General features: G+C 35.7%; 1 protein-coding gene across 1 annotated transcript in view; it reads right to left on the bottom strand.

Moving 5' to 3' along the window:
• CACNA2D3 (calcium voltage-gated channel auxiliary subunit alpha2delta 3) overlaps nucleotides 1-15,654 on the bottom strand; it is a 390,523-nt gene that overhangs the window by 76,913 nt on the left and 297,956 nt on the right. Inside the window, exons 19-27 of the mRNA XM_088532049.1 lie at nucleotides 12,232-12,303; nucleotides 11,941-12,002; nucleotides 10,408-10,475; nucleotides 8,588-8,633; nucleotides 8,337-8,434; nucleotides 7,414-7,507; nucleotides 5,735-5,830; nucleotides 4,382-4,503; nucleotides 3,720-3,800 (exon numbers count right to left, since the gene is read on the bottom strand). Coding sequence (XP_088388175.1) covers nucleotides 3,720-3,800; nucleotides 4,382-4,503; nucleotides 5,735-5,830; nucleotides 7,414-7,507; nucleotides 8,337-8,434; nucleotides 8,588-8,633; nucleotides 10,408-10,475; nucleotides 11,941-12,002; nucleotides 12,232-12,303 — 739 coding nt within the window. The remainder of the gene's footprint in view (nucleotides 1-3,719; nucleotides 3,801-4,381; nucleotides 4,504-5,734; nucleotides 5,831-7,413; nucleotides 7,508-8,336; nucleotides 8,435-8,587; nucleotides 8,634-10,407; nucleotides 10,476-11,940; nucleotides 12,003-12,231; nucleotides 12,304-15,654) is intronic.

Below are 15,654 nucleotides of genomic sequence, written 5' to 3'. Positions count from 1 at the left end.
AGAAAACAAAAGAAAACAACCATAACAAAAAAAAGCAAGGGGCTTGGAACAGTGAAGGAATCCAGGGCTCTTCCGCCAGTGATTTTTCTTTTCTGTTCAAATAGGAACTGCCTTATTTTTTTTTTTCTTAATGTCAATTCAGCAAAAAGAGTGGAACAGGGAAAGAAGAACACAGATATATTTTCTTTACAGAACTACAGAATAAGAGAAACATTCAGAATACTTTCATTTTTCTCTAATTTAGCCACATTGACCTTCCATAAATCTAGCATTCCCGTTAAGCTGACACAGAGCAATGAAGGTTTGCCTCTGTTCAGAGGCAACATTATTGGCAAAGCTCTTGAGTTTTTTTTAAAAAGATCAGACTAAACTATTACCTGATTTTTGATTCAAGACACTACAGCAAATTTTGTGTGCAGGGAACACTCATTTAGTCTTTTTTTATGTAATAATTTTGACTTTGATGAAAACATTTTACAATAAAAAGAGTTTCTATTTAAACTATTTTGGTAGAAAATCTTTAAATAAAAATGAAGCATTCCTCCCTCATGTTTTGGTACCATGGAACTAAAAAAGCTTCTTTGCAATTCTATGCTTTTATCAATAGGTGGCAATAGTAATAAATAAAAACACCTGTTTTTCATAAAAATTATATTAAATAATTATTAAACACTTTCTTCTGCAAGCTTTTCTTTCTGGAAAGAATATATTGATCACATTCAAAATACTTTTTTAAAGATGATACTACTCTAAATGTAAGACTACTACTCCTTACTTCCTTCAAACTAATAACTAGACTGCTACCTATCTTCAAAATTCCTATATTGATCTGGGTCATGGAAGGAAACATTGGTCTTACATGGTATTTAATGGAACTTTAAGGCTGAGGGTGATTCTACAATCTTACATGAAGCAAAGAATAGCAAAAAACAAAACTTCATCTCCATCCCCATCCACACTAACACAGGTAGTTTGAAGAACCTGATTTTGGAATTTTGAGAAATAAAGTGTGCTTTAATTTCAAAAAATCTGTATTATTGTTTCTGTCTCTCCTGGAAATAAATTAAGCTCTCACTGTATTAATAAATATGCTGCTACTACAATTAAATATTTTAGACTTCTGCTCACTTACTTTCTACAAAAATTTGCATTCATATCAGTAAAACAAAACAAAACAAAACAAACAAAAACAAAAACAAAAAACCAACCAACAAAAAACCCTCAGTAGCAACAGTTTGGATATTCACTGATTTTAAGATTCCCTGCCTAGGTTAAAGAGCCGAGTATTCCCTCCTCGCAGTAAACTTTAGCGTGGCTTTTAATATGAACTTTGTTATGACCAATGTTTTCCTACAAAATAGTAATAACAATTTACAAAGGAAATAGAAGAAACTGCAGATTTTGTAGTAAGTTTTCCTTCCCCCCCCACCCCCACCCCATGAACAGGTCTAAATGAGGTTTACATCTTATAATCATGTTCCTGTTTCTGCCTATCTGAAATTCTTTTAGTCATGTGGAAAAAACAGCATTCACGTGCAGCTTTCTAAGCCAAAGTCCTTTTGGGAAGAGAATGATTATACACCAAATGTTTCTATCCCAGCTTGCTTTTATTTTTTTCTGCAATCCAACCACATCAAATATGAAAGAGAAATATTTATTTCACAAATTAAAATGGTATGTTTTGGACAAATTTGAACTTTGATTTAGGTATTTGAAAATTCTACATTAGTCTCCCAAATCTGGTTAATGAAACTTCAAATTCTCGTGATTTGCCACTGCTCCAGTTTCTGCTTTCAAATACGTTTTGCTTAAAATAGAATGTCAACCTTCTACTAAAACCTAAAAAGGCTAACTGAGTGTCGGGTACTTTGTTTCAAGTTTCCTGATGGAAAAGGAAAGACCAACAAGACACACTTGTGATCTCCAGCTGAAAGAGGACAAGAATAATGCACTTACTTGTTTGTCTATGAATGGCTGTGGCTTACTAATAGTTTCGTGCAAAACAATTCACACAGATGCGGGAGAAAAAAATAAAACCTTCAAATCATGCATGGGGGATGGAAAAAAATTATTCAAAGCGAGTTCTTTCAGAATGCTTTCTATTGAAAAAATCTCCCTCGCACAGTTTCTCAAGATTACAGACAGGAAAGTAAAAAGCTCCTGGTGTGCTTAGGTATGTTAATACACGGGTCTCGGATTTTTCATGGCATTATGCATTTACAAATACCATGAAAAACTGTTGCTCAATATTAAAAATCTCTGAAGACCTAATCTTTATTTTGGACAAAGTATGGGATGCAAGTAGCTTCAAATGCTTGATACTAAACACAGTCTCTAGGGAACTGGGAGAAGGAACATCCGCCTCTCTCTTACAGTTACTGCAAAAATACAAAGCTTGTTGCTACAGTGCTAGAGTCAGTTATAAGTGACCCATCCTCAAGCAAATACTAAAGTACAAATACTAGCAAGGAAAGAAGAAATCCTGCTAACCCTATGCATTTTCACAGATGACGATAAAATGCAGTTCAAGAGGAACCTTTTTCTAACTCCTTTTGACAAAGGCTCATTCTGGAAATAACATGTCAATTTTCTTCATTGCACAATGAAAACTCTTAATCACATCTTCAAGAATTTGCAGACACCCGGGTTGACACTTGTGTGTAAATGCTATTTGATGGTTTAGTAGGAGGAGTGTGAAGTCATAATTAAGATTTCTTGTTATGTTACAGAAGAGTTCAATGAGCTGTGTATAATGTTATTCACATAAATTGGAGTCAGAAGGGTGCTTTTCTTTTGACACCGTAAAATCTACTATTATCAGTGGAAATATTCTGTTTGAAGAAACAGATTAGAGGTTTCTCAATTACCTGGCATATGCTTGCTCTTTCAGAATTGTGTTAACCGGTCTTACTACTTTTTAAATCATGTTTTGACCATGAGAAATATAGGATGGTCGTTGTTTCATGTGTTAACTACCTGATTTTCCCAGTGATAATAGAGTTTGGTTTCCTGCATAAGAAGCCATGAAGCTTCTCTGAATTAATTCCTTCTTCAAGGTCAGTAACTATTGGGAACTAAAGCAAAATGTTCAGAAAAGCATCTGAGTGAGAAATATCTGACAATTTACCAATTAAGTACTCTAATTGTTAAAAGTATATCTTTTGTATCTAATATGTATTTGACAAACTTCACTTTTTAGTCTTTAGATACTGATGTATTCTTAGTTCTTAGACTGCAGACCTTAGCTTTCCAATTCTCTGATCAAATCACAGTTCTGACAATCTAGACAAACTGCGTATTTCAAATCACTTGTTATATGAAAGGATTTTCAAACCTGAAGCTTGTGTGGAACCATTACATGCCCTTCCTTGTATATCCTTTTGCTTAGCATAATTTATTCTGATTTATGACAACACAGAATGACTTTTTACAGAAAACAGCTTCTCTATTAATGGATGTTATTTCTATTAAATCAGACTCCAAAGCTCACAGGGAGATGGATAGCCAACTAATAAAGGATGAAATTCTATGGAGAGGAGGCATGAAGGGTCCTCCGTATGAAGGCATTCAACCTTATACAGGTAACAGCATATTTCTCTCCTCCACTCCCCTCAAAAAATGTGTTTCTTTGTGAATTTTTGCTAACCTAAAAAAGAAAGTGAAGAACTGATACACAGCTTCTAAAAATGAAGAAAATAAATAAACTGCAACTATTTTACCTGCTACCACTGGAGATTTTCTGTCATCCAGAAGCTGAATAGCAGTACTAGCTGTCACAACGTTGCTTTTGTTTGCTGTTTCTGCACAGTGTATTAAGGGAAAAGATATTCAAGTTGAAATAATATATTACAGAATGAAGAAACTCAGCTGTATTTTTCAAATTGAAACACAATCAAATGCCCACATGAATTTAGTATGCTAATACGACAACCAACATCATAGATCATGCATGCACAGGACAAAAAGGTGCCAGTCATTGGCATTTCAAACTTCCTGAGTATCCCAAAAAGCACATAGCACTGACATAAACAATCAAATCTTGGCTTTTCTACTAAAAATGGTAACAACGGTTACAATGAGTAGGGCTTCTCAGTGATGCGGACACTTGATCTGTTGGACCTTTCTTGTTTAACACTCTAGGCTTTAAGTTCAACCTATACAAACATTCAATGAAAACTGCTGTACCATGGCTTGGGGTTTTACTTGGAGCCCTGTAGAAAAAGCACCTGGTCACAGGACTAGTGAATTAGCTGAAAATTTCAATGCATATTTTAGAATAACATTTCAGATGGGGTTCAGAGTCCACTCCTGTTCTGACTTATCTGGAATCTTTTCAGTATTATATATGACTTAGCGTTTAAAGAATGACAAAATTATAGACCTGTACTAAAGGGGATTGAATAGACAAAGCTCCCAGGTATTTGCTCAGCAGCTCTTCTGTACCAGAGTGGAAAATGATCAGCGTTAAAAATGTTCTCCTTGTCTTGAGCTGTCAGAAAATCTCTTGAAAAAGAAGAGAGAAAGAAAATACTTATTGTTTAGTGCATACCACACAGTAGCTGCTAGATGGAAAGACATGGCAAACCAAAATTCAATCTTTGGGGAAATAAAATGACTTTGGATGTTTTTTTCTATATCATTTGTACAACAAAAGCACCAAAAAGCACCCAGTAATTATTTGTGACACACTTGCAATTGCTTTTTATGTGAGGGATGGAAAAGTAGTAAAAAAAGTAGTTCCTCTAATTACATATTACGAAGTACATTTGTACTGATTTGTGAAGTAAAAATGCTTAGTCTAATAAATCTCTTTCTTGCAATGTGGAAAAGATATTGGAGAAATTGTAGTCTGCTGTCACTGTCTTCCATTCTTAAGCAAGAAAAATGTCATTAAAAGTCTGCTTTCCAAATAATACATATAGGAAGGCAGTAGACAACATACTTCAACCTCCAATACTTTCAGAAAAAGTTGAAAGGAGAAGATTAATGTGAAGGAGAAAAATATGGTCCCATGCTATTGCTCTGGTTTACTATTCCATTTTATCAATTTTTAATTCTATTGATCACATTTTTTAAGCTGCTTGTAATTACCATAATATTTTGTGGTCAGATAAAGCACCATGAACTTGTACATTGCATAAACTAAATTTATCATAAAAATCCAGAGCAGTTCTTTTTTCTTTTTTTCTTTTTCTTTTCCTTTCCTTTTTTTTTTTCTTTTTCAAAGGGACCTTATTTTATATCTCTCCATTTTAAGAAACATGTACCTGCACTACATTGTATCTTCTCCAAAACACAAATGGGGATCTTTGGAAAGGTGATAGATAGCTGGTGACCATACTTTCCATCCAACCCTCTTCGGTGATTTGGTATTATTTCAACAAATGATTCCATATCAATAATGAAGAAAATCACTTAAAAAGTCTCAGGTATTTGTTTTTAGATAGGATACAAAAAGAAATTCCCACAGCCCCTGCAGATGCAGCACCTCAAGAACTTTACCTAGGAGAATAAATGTGGGGCTAACTCCAGCTCGGTGAGGGAAAAGTAATTGTGTATAACAGCTCACTCTTACGTGAGCTGCAGCTGAAGAAAGAAGCTAAAGGATCTTATACTTGTTCTATGTATTTCACTGCAGAAGTGTAAAATCTACAGAGAGGAGGATGAGCTTTCTAGAAGCAATATTTTCCCCTTGTTTTCACAAAAGCTTGCCAAGCACAGCTTTGTTACTTACTGATTAGTAAGCTGTTCTGGCCCCACAAACAGGTTGATACGAGATAGGCCAGTCCGGGTTCCAAGGAAGGCAACTTCCACTCCCTTGTCAGAGTTTCTGAAATGGAGCAGAACACGAGCAAAGATAATGTGTACAGACAGTAAACAGATAAAGCTATTTTACTGCTCATAGAAAGTACCAGTATACACATTTTTGAGAAAGACTATCTTTGAGCAAGCACAGTTCTCTTATTCTTTCCATTTTTGTAAAGTTGGTTTTTAAGTTAGACTCATGCTGGCTTTGGCAAACAAGCAGTGTAAGTGCTAGTTAGACTGAAAGATACTCAAAAGCCAAAATAGTAAATTTGGTAGAATTCCTGTGGCAAAACCACACCAAAGCCATGGCATAAAAAGGTATGGTGTAGCCACATGTACTTCTGTGGTGCATCTGCACTTGGATTCACAGGTGGAAAATTCATTGGTCCAAATGCACAGGAGCAAAACCAAGCTAGAATTAAGTTAATTAAGCTTTATTCTCAGGAGTCTGTTACAAAAATGCAGCAGTATCCCAAGTTGTGCTGTTCCCAGTAGTAAGAGAGGTGCTTTAAGACTAGTCTATGATAAACTATCATACGTTCACAAAACCAGGGACCACAGTCTTAGCCCTCTTGTAGTCCTCTGCAAGTGGCCTCTCCCACTACTTGAAATCAGGATATGAAGGAGATCCAGAAGTCTCCCACTGATATCTCCACAGCTGTCTTCCTTCTATTTACTGGCATTCATATTGTTCTGTCGTTAGGATTACAGGAAACCTTATACTTCTATATAGATTCATCAATGCCTAAAATACAATAACATGCAATAATTTCTCATCTCCTTAGAGGAGACTGAGTAATCCTTAGTTTGATTAATCAGATTTTACCACATTTGATTGCACTTATTCAGCATGAATATGTGCTTTTACAACCATTTATTTTTGTTCTTTTTAATTTTTTTAAATGGTTCCAATTTAACAAAAAATCGGGAAAATCTCCAGAACTGCCTTTCAACAATAGCATCACACAGAAACTCTACTAATCAGATAACTGCTTTCTCTAACACGTATAACATTTGATTAATGTTCCTTTACATTTTAGTACATCAGAACATAAATGAATTAGCGAGACTGTAAGGACCAGCTAATATCTTATTATCCTGTAATAGATCCTAGTTAGCACTAGAAAACCACAGAAGGATTAAAATTATATTTTACCAATGCAACTACTTCTGCATGTAACTTTTTCTTGGACAAATTACACATGCTATGAACTATTTTTGTGTGAATTATGCAATGAATTCCTCAGTTATTCTGAAGAGTTTATTAGCAGTACTCAGAACTGTAGGTTTTGGTTCATGCACAGTTGCATTAGCTATGCACTGGCTACCCTTACAACTAATCAGTGGTGTGCACTGCAACATAAACACTCAATACCGAAGTCAAAATTGACAGCATGTAGGATGAGTTGGCTAATAGCTGCTTTTCATGCATTTTAATACAGTTAGAAATTAAAATGAGCAAATGAACTGAGAAGAATCATAAAATTCAAGTATATCTTGATGATCTGACAAAATATTAAAATTTTCTAGGTATTTCTTCAGTTCTCAAACGTAACTATTAGAAATTCATTCATAGTTACCATGAATGAGACAAGGCTTACTTACTCTGATTTATTTAATGCTAGACTGGTCCAATAAGCTTCAATTGGTGCACTCACCACCGCATCAAACAGAACTTCCTGGATCAATTCTTTATCACCTATTGTAATATATTGATATCAATATACGTATATATACACACAAAAAATATTAGCTGAATAAATATGCATTATTTTTACTGTATGAATTTTATCTCTTATGTGCACTCACAATTTCCAGAGAAAGGAACAATTACTGTGCAATATTTATAGCATTGCATTACTATACCTATCATTTGATTGCACTAGCAAAAAAAAATTAGATTAAAAAGTTAAGAGATGATTTTCCATTTCACAGAAACCTGAACAAAACCATGTTGATTTAGGCATTATCTCAAGCTCAAGCTTGCACATGATACAAGATTAAAGCAATCAGGTCTACTAATAATCCTAAAAGAAGTCAGTATTTCTATTAACCTCTGAAACAAAATAGGCCCTAATCCAAGCACACTTTCTTATTCTTCACTATTTAGAATTGCTACTGTTATATATATTCTCCCTAAAACAATCACAAAATATCCAGTATATATATTACGTAAGGGCCTGATCCAAGGCTTGATTCAGACCAATCCTGTTTAACTTATGGAACTGACAGAACTATAACATTACATAGTATAGCTACAGTATCTGAACAGAAACTTAAATGTTTGATTTAGGTATATTTTTACAGTAAAATTTAGAATTTTTCAAACATCAGTTATCATTTAATAACCTGAAAAAAAATCTCAAAATCAAAAGAAAATTCGAAGTGATATAAGTCAAAAAGCCTATCTCACTCTAGCAGTGGTAAAATTAAGCATTTAATTTTGGAAGGTTCAATATAAGGACTATCTAGCTGGGAGTAATCTTTTCCATCTATATCTCGAGAAATACATTTAACAAGATACTTGCATTGCAGCAATGGCTCTTTTCCTGTAAGGTAGCGTTTAATTGCTTCTAACTGAGTCATCTGCCGGTGTTCAGGATGTAAGTCAGTGTTGCAATAGGACCTGTGAGCACAGTGCCAAAGCATTAAAATGTTAATATTTATAAGCACGATCTCCCTTTGTCTTTGAATGGAAAGAGTCAGGCTCAGCAAGCACAAACAATATGAAACCAAGAAGGGTAACAGACACCAATTTCATGCTTTGTTTAAGGCTTACCATTCATCTGCTAAAGATACATCAGGGTGTTCTAAATCATGTAAACCTGCAACAGCAAAAATAATAGGTTATTTGGGGAGCAGTCTGGGAAACAGATGGTTATTTACATATACTTCATAACATAAACTATTCTGTCTTGGAAAGTGTGTTGTTACCACAATATAATAAATAACAGAGCAAACTATGTTCAAATGCGTTTTAAGGAAAGCCAACTAAATCAAATTTAAAAAGGAAAAGGTAGAAGAAACACTTTTTTTATGCTGGTATGTTTAACTCATGTAAATGGTTCGTGATACTTCTGGAGTTTTGAAGAAATCTTAAGCAAAGAGAAATATTCAAAGAGCCTTATTTGTATTCTCTTGCTTTAGCTGGCTAATAAAGTTCTTATGCTAAGACGCAGACTTCTCATTTGACGAGAATTTGTCTCTCTCTCTTTTAAAAATTACTTCTTTAAGAAGTATAGCTCCCCCCAAAACCTAAGCGCACAGTCCATGAACACAGCCAGCAATTTACAGGATTGTTCAGAATAGGTTTATTGTACTAACAGGTCATGCAGATGCTTGTAAATAAGAACTGTACTATTAGTTATATAGCACAGTTAAAATGTACTTTGGCAATTTTAAAAACTCTTAAAACACGTATCAATAGACAATAAGCAAGCAGGGTTCAGAATGCAGACCCTGGCTCTAACCTCAGCGTACACAGAACACAATAGCAGAGCGCTGGTGGTGAAGGACACCAGGAGAGGCACAACCAGGGCTGCTATCACAGCGTTTGGCGCTAGGTAGGACAGTGAAGGGGCAGCGACAGATCAGAGAAGAGTGGGAGGAAAGGAACAGTCGGTGATGGCTGTAGTGACACGGTGACACTCAAATATCAGGAGGAAATATCAGGCAGACTGACTAAGATGTGTGGCTGGACTGAAAAGAACAGGGCAGAGGTATGTCGGGATCGGCTTGGAGAAAGAGCGACTCCACATCTCCCGCTGTGCTCACTTGCTCTATCCAGACACGTATTTGTTGTGCAAATGACCCATAAAACCTACAGCATTTCATTTTCCCTTTCCCCTTGGAAGTGCAATGTATTCTTGTCCTAAACTTATAGCTGAGGAATAAAGACCTGCAGAAATCAATTAATTTAACATCACTGATAAACCAAGAAGCAGTGTCTTCAAACTTCTCAGCTTTGCAGCACAGAGCTCCTACATGGGCCACGTCCACCAAGCACACACTGCAAGCCTGGCAGTTACCGAGCTGCTCCTCTGGATCCTTCTGCCTGGCCATGTCTCTGACCTGCCTCTTCTGGATCCTTTGCGTTTAAAATTATTAAACAACTTTTATCTATTAAACACTTCTCTTATATTATTACTGGACTTATCAAAAACTAAAACCATGAGAAGGGTTTTTTACCCCCCTTACTTTATACTAGTATTATAAAAATTCACAATGTAAATGACTCTAGACCATGGCCTAAGTAGCTATAGCTCTGAAAGACTACATGTAGCCTGCGAACAAAAAAAACCCATAACTACTACAAAGCAGTCAGTGTTTCCTTCATTCAGAAAACCGACAGATTATTAACTCTGGATTCTCATCACTTGAACATGGAGGGAAGATGAGGGGAAATGATACCCCTGTAATAAAGGTTCACAGACAGTAGGATTATGCTTAATATTAATGAGGAAAAAAATCCCATGAAGCAGAAGATCTAGAAAAGATCTACTTCTCTATGGAACCTGCAAAAAAACATACAAGCTTTAGGTCCACAAAAGTCACCACCACCATTGGGTAAGTCACATGAGAAGGCAGAGAACACCTTACCTTCCTCTACAGTTACATTGCCTCTGAAGAAATATTTTCCATGTCCTCTAGAGAGAGCAACACCTAAACTGTGCAGAGAAATAAAGTAGACCTTGAAATTTGTGCTACAAACAGTAACAGACATTCAGAGCTATTTTCATCGCTAACATTTCCAGCTAGTGCACCATGATTAACTCTAGAACTGCTTCTAAAGTCTCACTCATCATATTTATTATTCAACGTGCTGCTTCAATGCTCTCTCAGTTCTGATGTGCCTGCAACAAATGTAGGTGTTGGTGTGTGTGCTGAGGGGAAACCAATATTCTCAGGCAAACTAACCGGCAAGCCCTCCTCATCTCACGGCTGTTCACCCAGCACGAGATCCCTTCAGCTGCGCCTTGAACATGCCCATGACCTTACAGCGGAGGAGATGCTTCTTTCTAAATCAGACTTGTCTTCTGAAAAACTCTATAAATGTGGGAATCAATGGAGCTACTGAGAGAAAAAGAATTTCATATGTGACAATAGCATCATGACTCCACTTCAGAGTAATTTTTCTGTTGTTCATACTTCCAAACAATTTAGCTTCAGTGTTAATTTCAGCAGACTTCAATGCCCGCTGTTTCTCAATCTATACTCCTGCACCAGCACAACTAGGTACAGACCATGCTGGAAAAGGCAGGATGAATTTCCTGCAATATTTACTTCTATCCTAAACAACTTACACTATATACATATATGTCATCCCATGTCTGTTTACTAAATAGGACAAGAAAGATACTGCCACAAAACACTAAATTTTGTTGCCCAAGTGTGAATGTTAACAAGAATAAACACATACATCAGAGATCAGAGAAACGTGCCTATATTTTCTCTATCTGGAAATGTGGTTCAAGTTCTGTGAAATGGTTCCATTGAAGAAAATTTCAGTTGAGTATTGCAGCTATCAGCCTCCTGCTTTAAGCATAAGGTACAGTTAATATTCTTTAATAATGGAATATTTCTAATTCAAATATGAACATTTTAAAGGGATTGCTTTTCAATTTTTATGCTAAGATACATGCCAGAATAACATGGCTGACTTACTCAGTTTTAGTTATACAAATACACTGAAGGTAGTTCAGAGAAACAAAATATCCAAACCTCAAATTGGAAGTGAAATACTATCTCATTTTATATTACATTTTTGTTGTGGAAAAAAAAATCAAAATGGGGCTCAATATGTAGGTACTTAAATGGATTATAGTATTTATAGCTCTCCAAGTACACGCGAAAGCCTTTTGCTCAATGTAAACCTCAACTGAATATTTTTTTAATGAAACGTAAGCCATGACAAACACAGCGAGTTTGCCTGTGTGAGCTTGCACAAACTTTCCATCCCTGGAAAAGCTGAAAGGAATGCTCATAAGCTCCTTTTTCTTGCTATTTTCAGCATTGTCCAGGGATATTTAATTGTGAGCTTTTGCTGATGAGCTTTTAATGAGTTCACAAGCTCTATACAAATGGAAGTCCAATGAGTCTGATGAAATGTCCATTTATTATGGTCAGCTCTACCTGAATGGAGTACCCTTGATGTCTGTATAATAGTAGTCATTTGTCATCACCAATACCCGTTTCTAGATTCAGAACAAGAAAGTCAGAAGAGGAGGGGAGGAAAAAAAGTTTGTTATAAGAAATGCATAAAGGATCAAGTGATTAATCAATAATAAAATTACAAGCAATGTGTAACTTCAGTGCATGAAAAAGACAAATAATATAATGAATTATGGTAAACGATCTTAAAAGTCAAATTAAAAAAAAAAGTTTGCTGTAAAGATAGTGGGAAGCATATTTTATATGTTGTACCCCTTTGTCCACTGTCTTCTTCACCTCCATGGAGAATTTTCCTGTTTTCCGATTCACCATCGCATTTCGGAGCTGAAATAAAGAAAACACATGCCAGTCTCTTTATCTGCATTTCCTAGGATCCTTTCATCCCCGAGGTAGCTAGTAATTCATTTTCTGTGGTTTTTGCTACATGCTAAGCAGCCCCCGACAGGATTGCCCACAGAGTCCGCGTGGCCTGAGGCCTGTCCAGCAGCACCGCAAGCCCTGGGGCGCCAGGGCCCTCCCGAGCAGAGGGGCTCTGGGCTCGCAGCGATCAACAACGAGAGCAGCTTCGAGAAACCCTCGGCTTTACATCCTCAGCTTTCCTGTCTATCCAGTCACCACTTCAGCAAAGAGATGAGAAGAGCTCCTGCTTAGCTCTTATACCAGCAATATATGAAAGAAATGCGGGTATGCTTAGATTTAGCAATGAAGAAAGCAAATTCCTTTGTTTATATTCTTAATTAATGTTAGCAGTGCAGAAAATTTAGTGAGGGTTGTTTCGGGACACCTTCAATCACAAAGTGAAACTGCTACACTTGTGGCATCTGGGGAGAGCAAGCTGCATCTGTGAATCTTGCAAAGACATAGTTCTCATTACAACAGAAACATTCCACTATGGCCAATTAATTCACACCCCTTCTTCAGGGATATTCAAAATGCAGAACAACACTGACAAAACAAGCGCTTTTACATCTCTTCTATCACTTATCTACCTGAATGCAGTGCTGGACATCGTGTTTCTGCAGTATAAACATGCCCTGCTTTTCAGTGCACCTCATGCCAGATTGGGCAATTCAGTCAGATGTTACAAAAATTTGGGAAGATAGTCACATCAACAAACTCTGCAGGCTTTCTGAGTTAGCTAGGACAGAGAAGGGAATGCCAAAACTTGTCAGTGAAATATCTGGTTTTGTTTTCATGAAGTTGAGCGTGGCTGACCTATCAAAAACTGCAAAGTTTGCAGCTCTTTAAATTTAATTCTGGGGCATCTAGATTTGAATTAAAAGTCTTACTCTTCTGTCAGTGAGTGTAAAAGAATAATTCTTAGCTGGAGGCAAGTATAAAATAAAGCATATATTTTACTGTAGATTTTTTTTAACAATACATAACAGGCAATTCTGGAAATATTTTCCCATTTTAAGTTTTGTGGTTTTGGACTTGGAGAGCTGGTCTTAATTAACCATCTACTTTCTAACATTTACAGAACAGTTCCATTTATCTTTAACATGGTTTTCATTTTTCTCCTATTGGTGCCTGGAGTTGTCTAAGACTCATTCCTCCCACAAGCCTCAGGCAAGTCATAGATTTACTAAAAGGGCCTCCAAACTCTCAGTAGTGTTTAAGATCAAGTCTGCATGTGGGATTTGCAGTTTTACTTTTCTTCATTCTTTTGCTTGCTGTGATTACATTTCTTGGCTTTATAATCTGGTTTCTCAGCTCTTCTGCAGTTTCATCTCCCTTCTCAAATGTATAAAATAAGTACTGCCTCATTTGGCTCCAAGCCCCAAAACATTCATTCATGGTCTTTTTTTTTTTTTTGTCTTTTTATTTAAGGAAAAAAAAAAAAAACTTCATTCAGCTAGAAATTATAGGAACAGAATTTTAAGAAGTGACTTAATGAGTAAAAGGTTTCTGTCCAAACTGAAACTCCTTGTGTTTTGTATTGCATATTCCCAAGTTTTGCTGGAAGTCACTTTTTTTTTTCCTGCTAGTATAATAAGACGAAGCCAGGGTTTCTATTTCTAATAAAACGCAGGGTGATAAAGATAGCAGCTACTGTAAGTTGGGAAATGAATTGGTGAATATATATTTCATGGTACAAAAAAAAAAAAAAAAAAAGAAAAAGAAAAAAAAAGAAAGAATCTAACCTCAATTCTGCCATCTTTTCCTTGTTGGGTCATTAGAGAAAATTATTTAAATTATTTCTTCTTCACTTCAGTGATTTGCATTATTATTTTTTCAACTAAATATCTTCCAATGTATTGCCAGGAGCCCACTTCCAGCTACAGTATGAGACCATTCTATAGTCTTGGAATACTATAAGCTGTTAAACTAATGTGGTAAAAAGTGAGAAACTCTCTTAAATCAGCTTTAACAGAAGTGTTTCACAGAAGAAAAATATACCATCAGTTCTCTATGTTGATAAAAGCAGCTATACGAATACACTAATTCTTTTTCTCCACACTTGAACAAGCAAAACTCCTACCCAAGCTGGAAGGAAACAAGGGCATAAAATACGAGGCCTTGGGTGAAACAAGAGTGGCAGGCAGCTTTCAAGTCAACAAGTGTTTCTGCAGTTTTTAAAATCTCCAACAAAATAGCTACCATTTTCACTCAAAATTAACAGTAGCAAGGAAGTGCCTACTGCAAAAGATCTACAAAAAAACCCACATACTTTTTGAATACTCATTTGAATCCTTGTATCAGAAAAGTTGAGTAAACTTTCGGCAAATTCCATTACAGCGACCTCCAGAAAACCTCCAAATCAAGAAATTCCATTTTCCCTCCAGTTCTGTTGCAAATAATGACTTTGTAGAAATGAGATATTCACAAATATCTCATTCGCAAATTCACAAATATCCCATTTCTCATAAACAGCAAAAAAAAAAATTGCAGTGGTGCCAAGCTCATTTGAAAAACACCCATAAAAATACTGCTTAGCATTACATGTTTTATTTTCAGAAAAGACCTGCTAACCAATCATCAAATAAAGCATATATATGCAAAAATGTACCTATTGAGGAGACTCACTGTGCAAGAGTATCTGCTTATTCAGGTATGCACCCGTGAATTATTAGCATTTCTAGGTGGGGCTTCTTCAAGGAGCTCCCCGCCTAACCCCTCTAATATTCCCTCAAAATGTGAAACAATCCTTTTTGCTTGCTCTGCATAGACACAAGGTAAATTTTGGCTAAAAATTTTCAGAAAATATTGTGACAGATAATAGGGTTTTGAAAGAAAGTGAAATCTTAGAAATAGCTGTATTTGGACTTTTTACTTTCTTGTGCTTTCAGAGCTTAATTTTCAACATCAAAGAATTAGTTTAATGTTACAGCAACTTAACTGAATTTTTATTAACATTAAAAAAGGACTAAAATATATAAATTAAACAGGAAATGTTGGAAGAAAAAGGGAAAAACAAATTCATGAAGATTAAAAGCTGCACTTAACTATAGTAATAACATTTGAAAGGCGAGTAAATTTTTAAAGCTTAATTGCAGATGAACTCATTGAATAGCATGTACTTAAAGACAACAGAAAAGGCAAAAGAATAAAACATGAAGTCCACCTGACTGCCAAGACTGCAGAAGGCAGCTAGAGAATACGGGAATTTCATGAAGAAGTCTTAAATGGTGCCTGCATAGAAAACTGTACAAAGCTATGGTAGAAAGAGTAAAA

Source organism: Tinamus guttatus, unplaced genomic scaffold (assembly GCF_059628265.1).
Source record: "Tinamus guttatus ecotype Peru unplaced genomic scaffold, ASM5962826v1 Tinamus_guttatus_pri_ptg000451l, whole genome shotgun sequence".
NCBI classification, from domain to species: domain Eukaryota; kingdom Metazoa; phylum Chordata; class Aves; order Tinamiformes; family Tinamidae; genus Tinamus; species Tinamus guttatus.
Note: the sequence above shows the minus strand (reverse complement) of the source record. Positions and strands in the feature narration are given on the sequence as shown.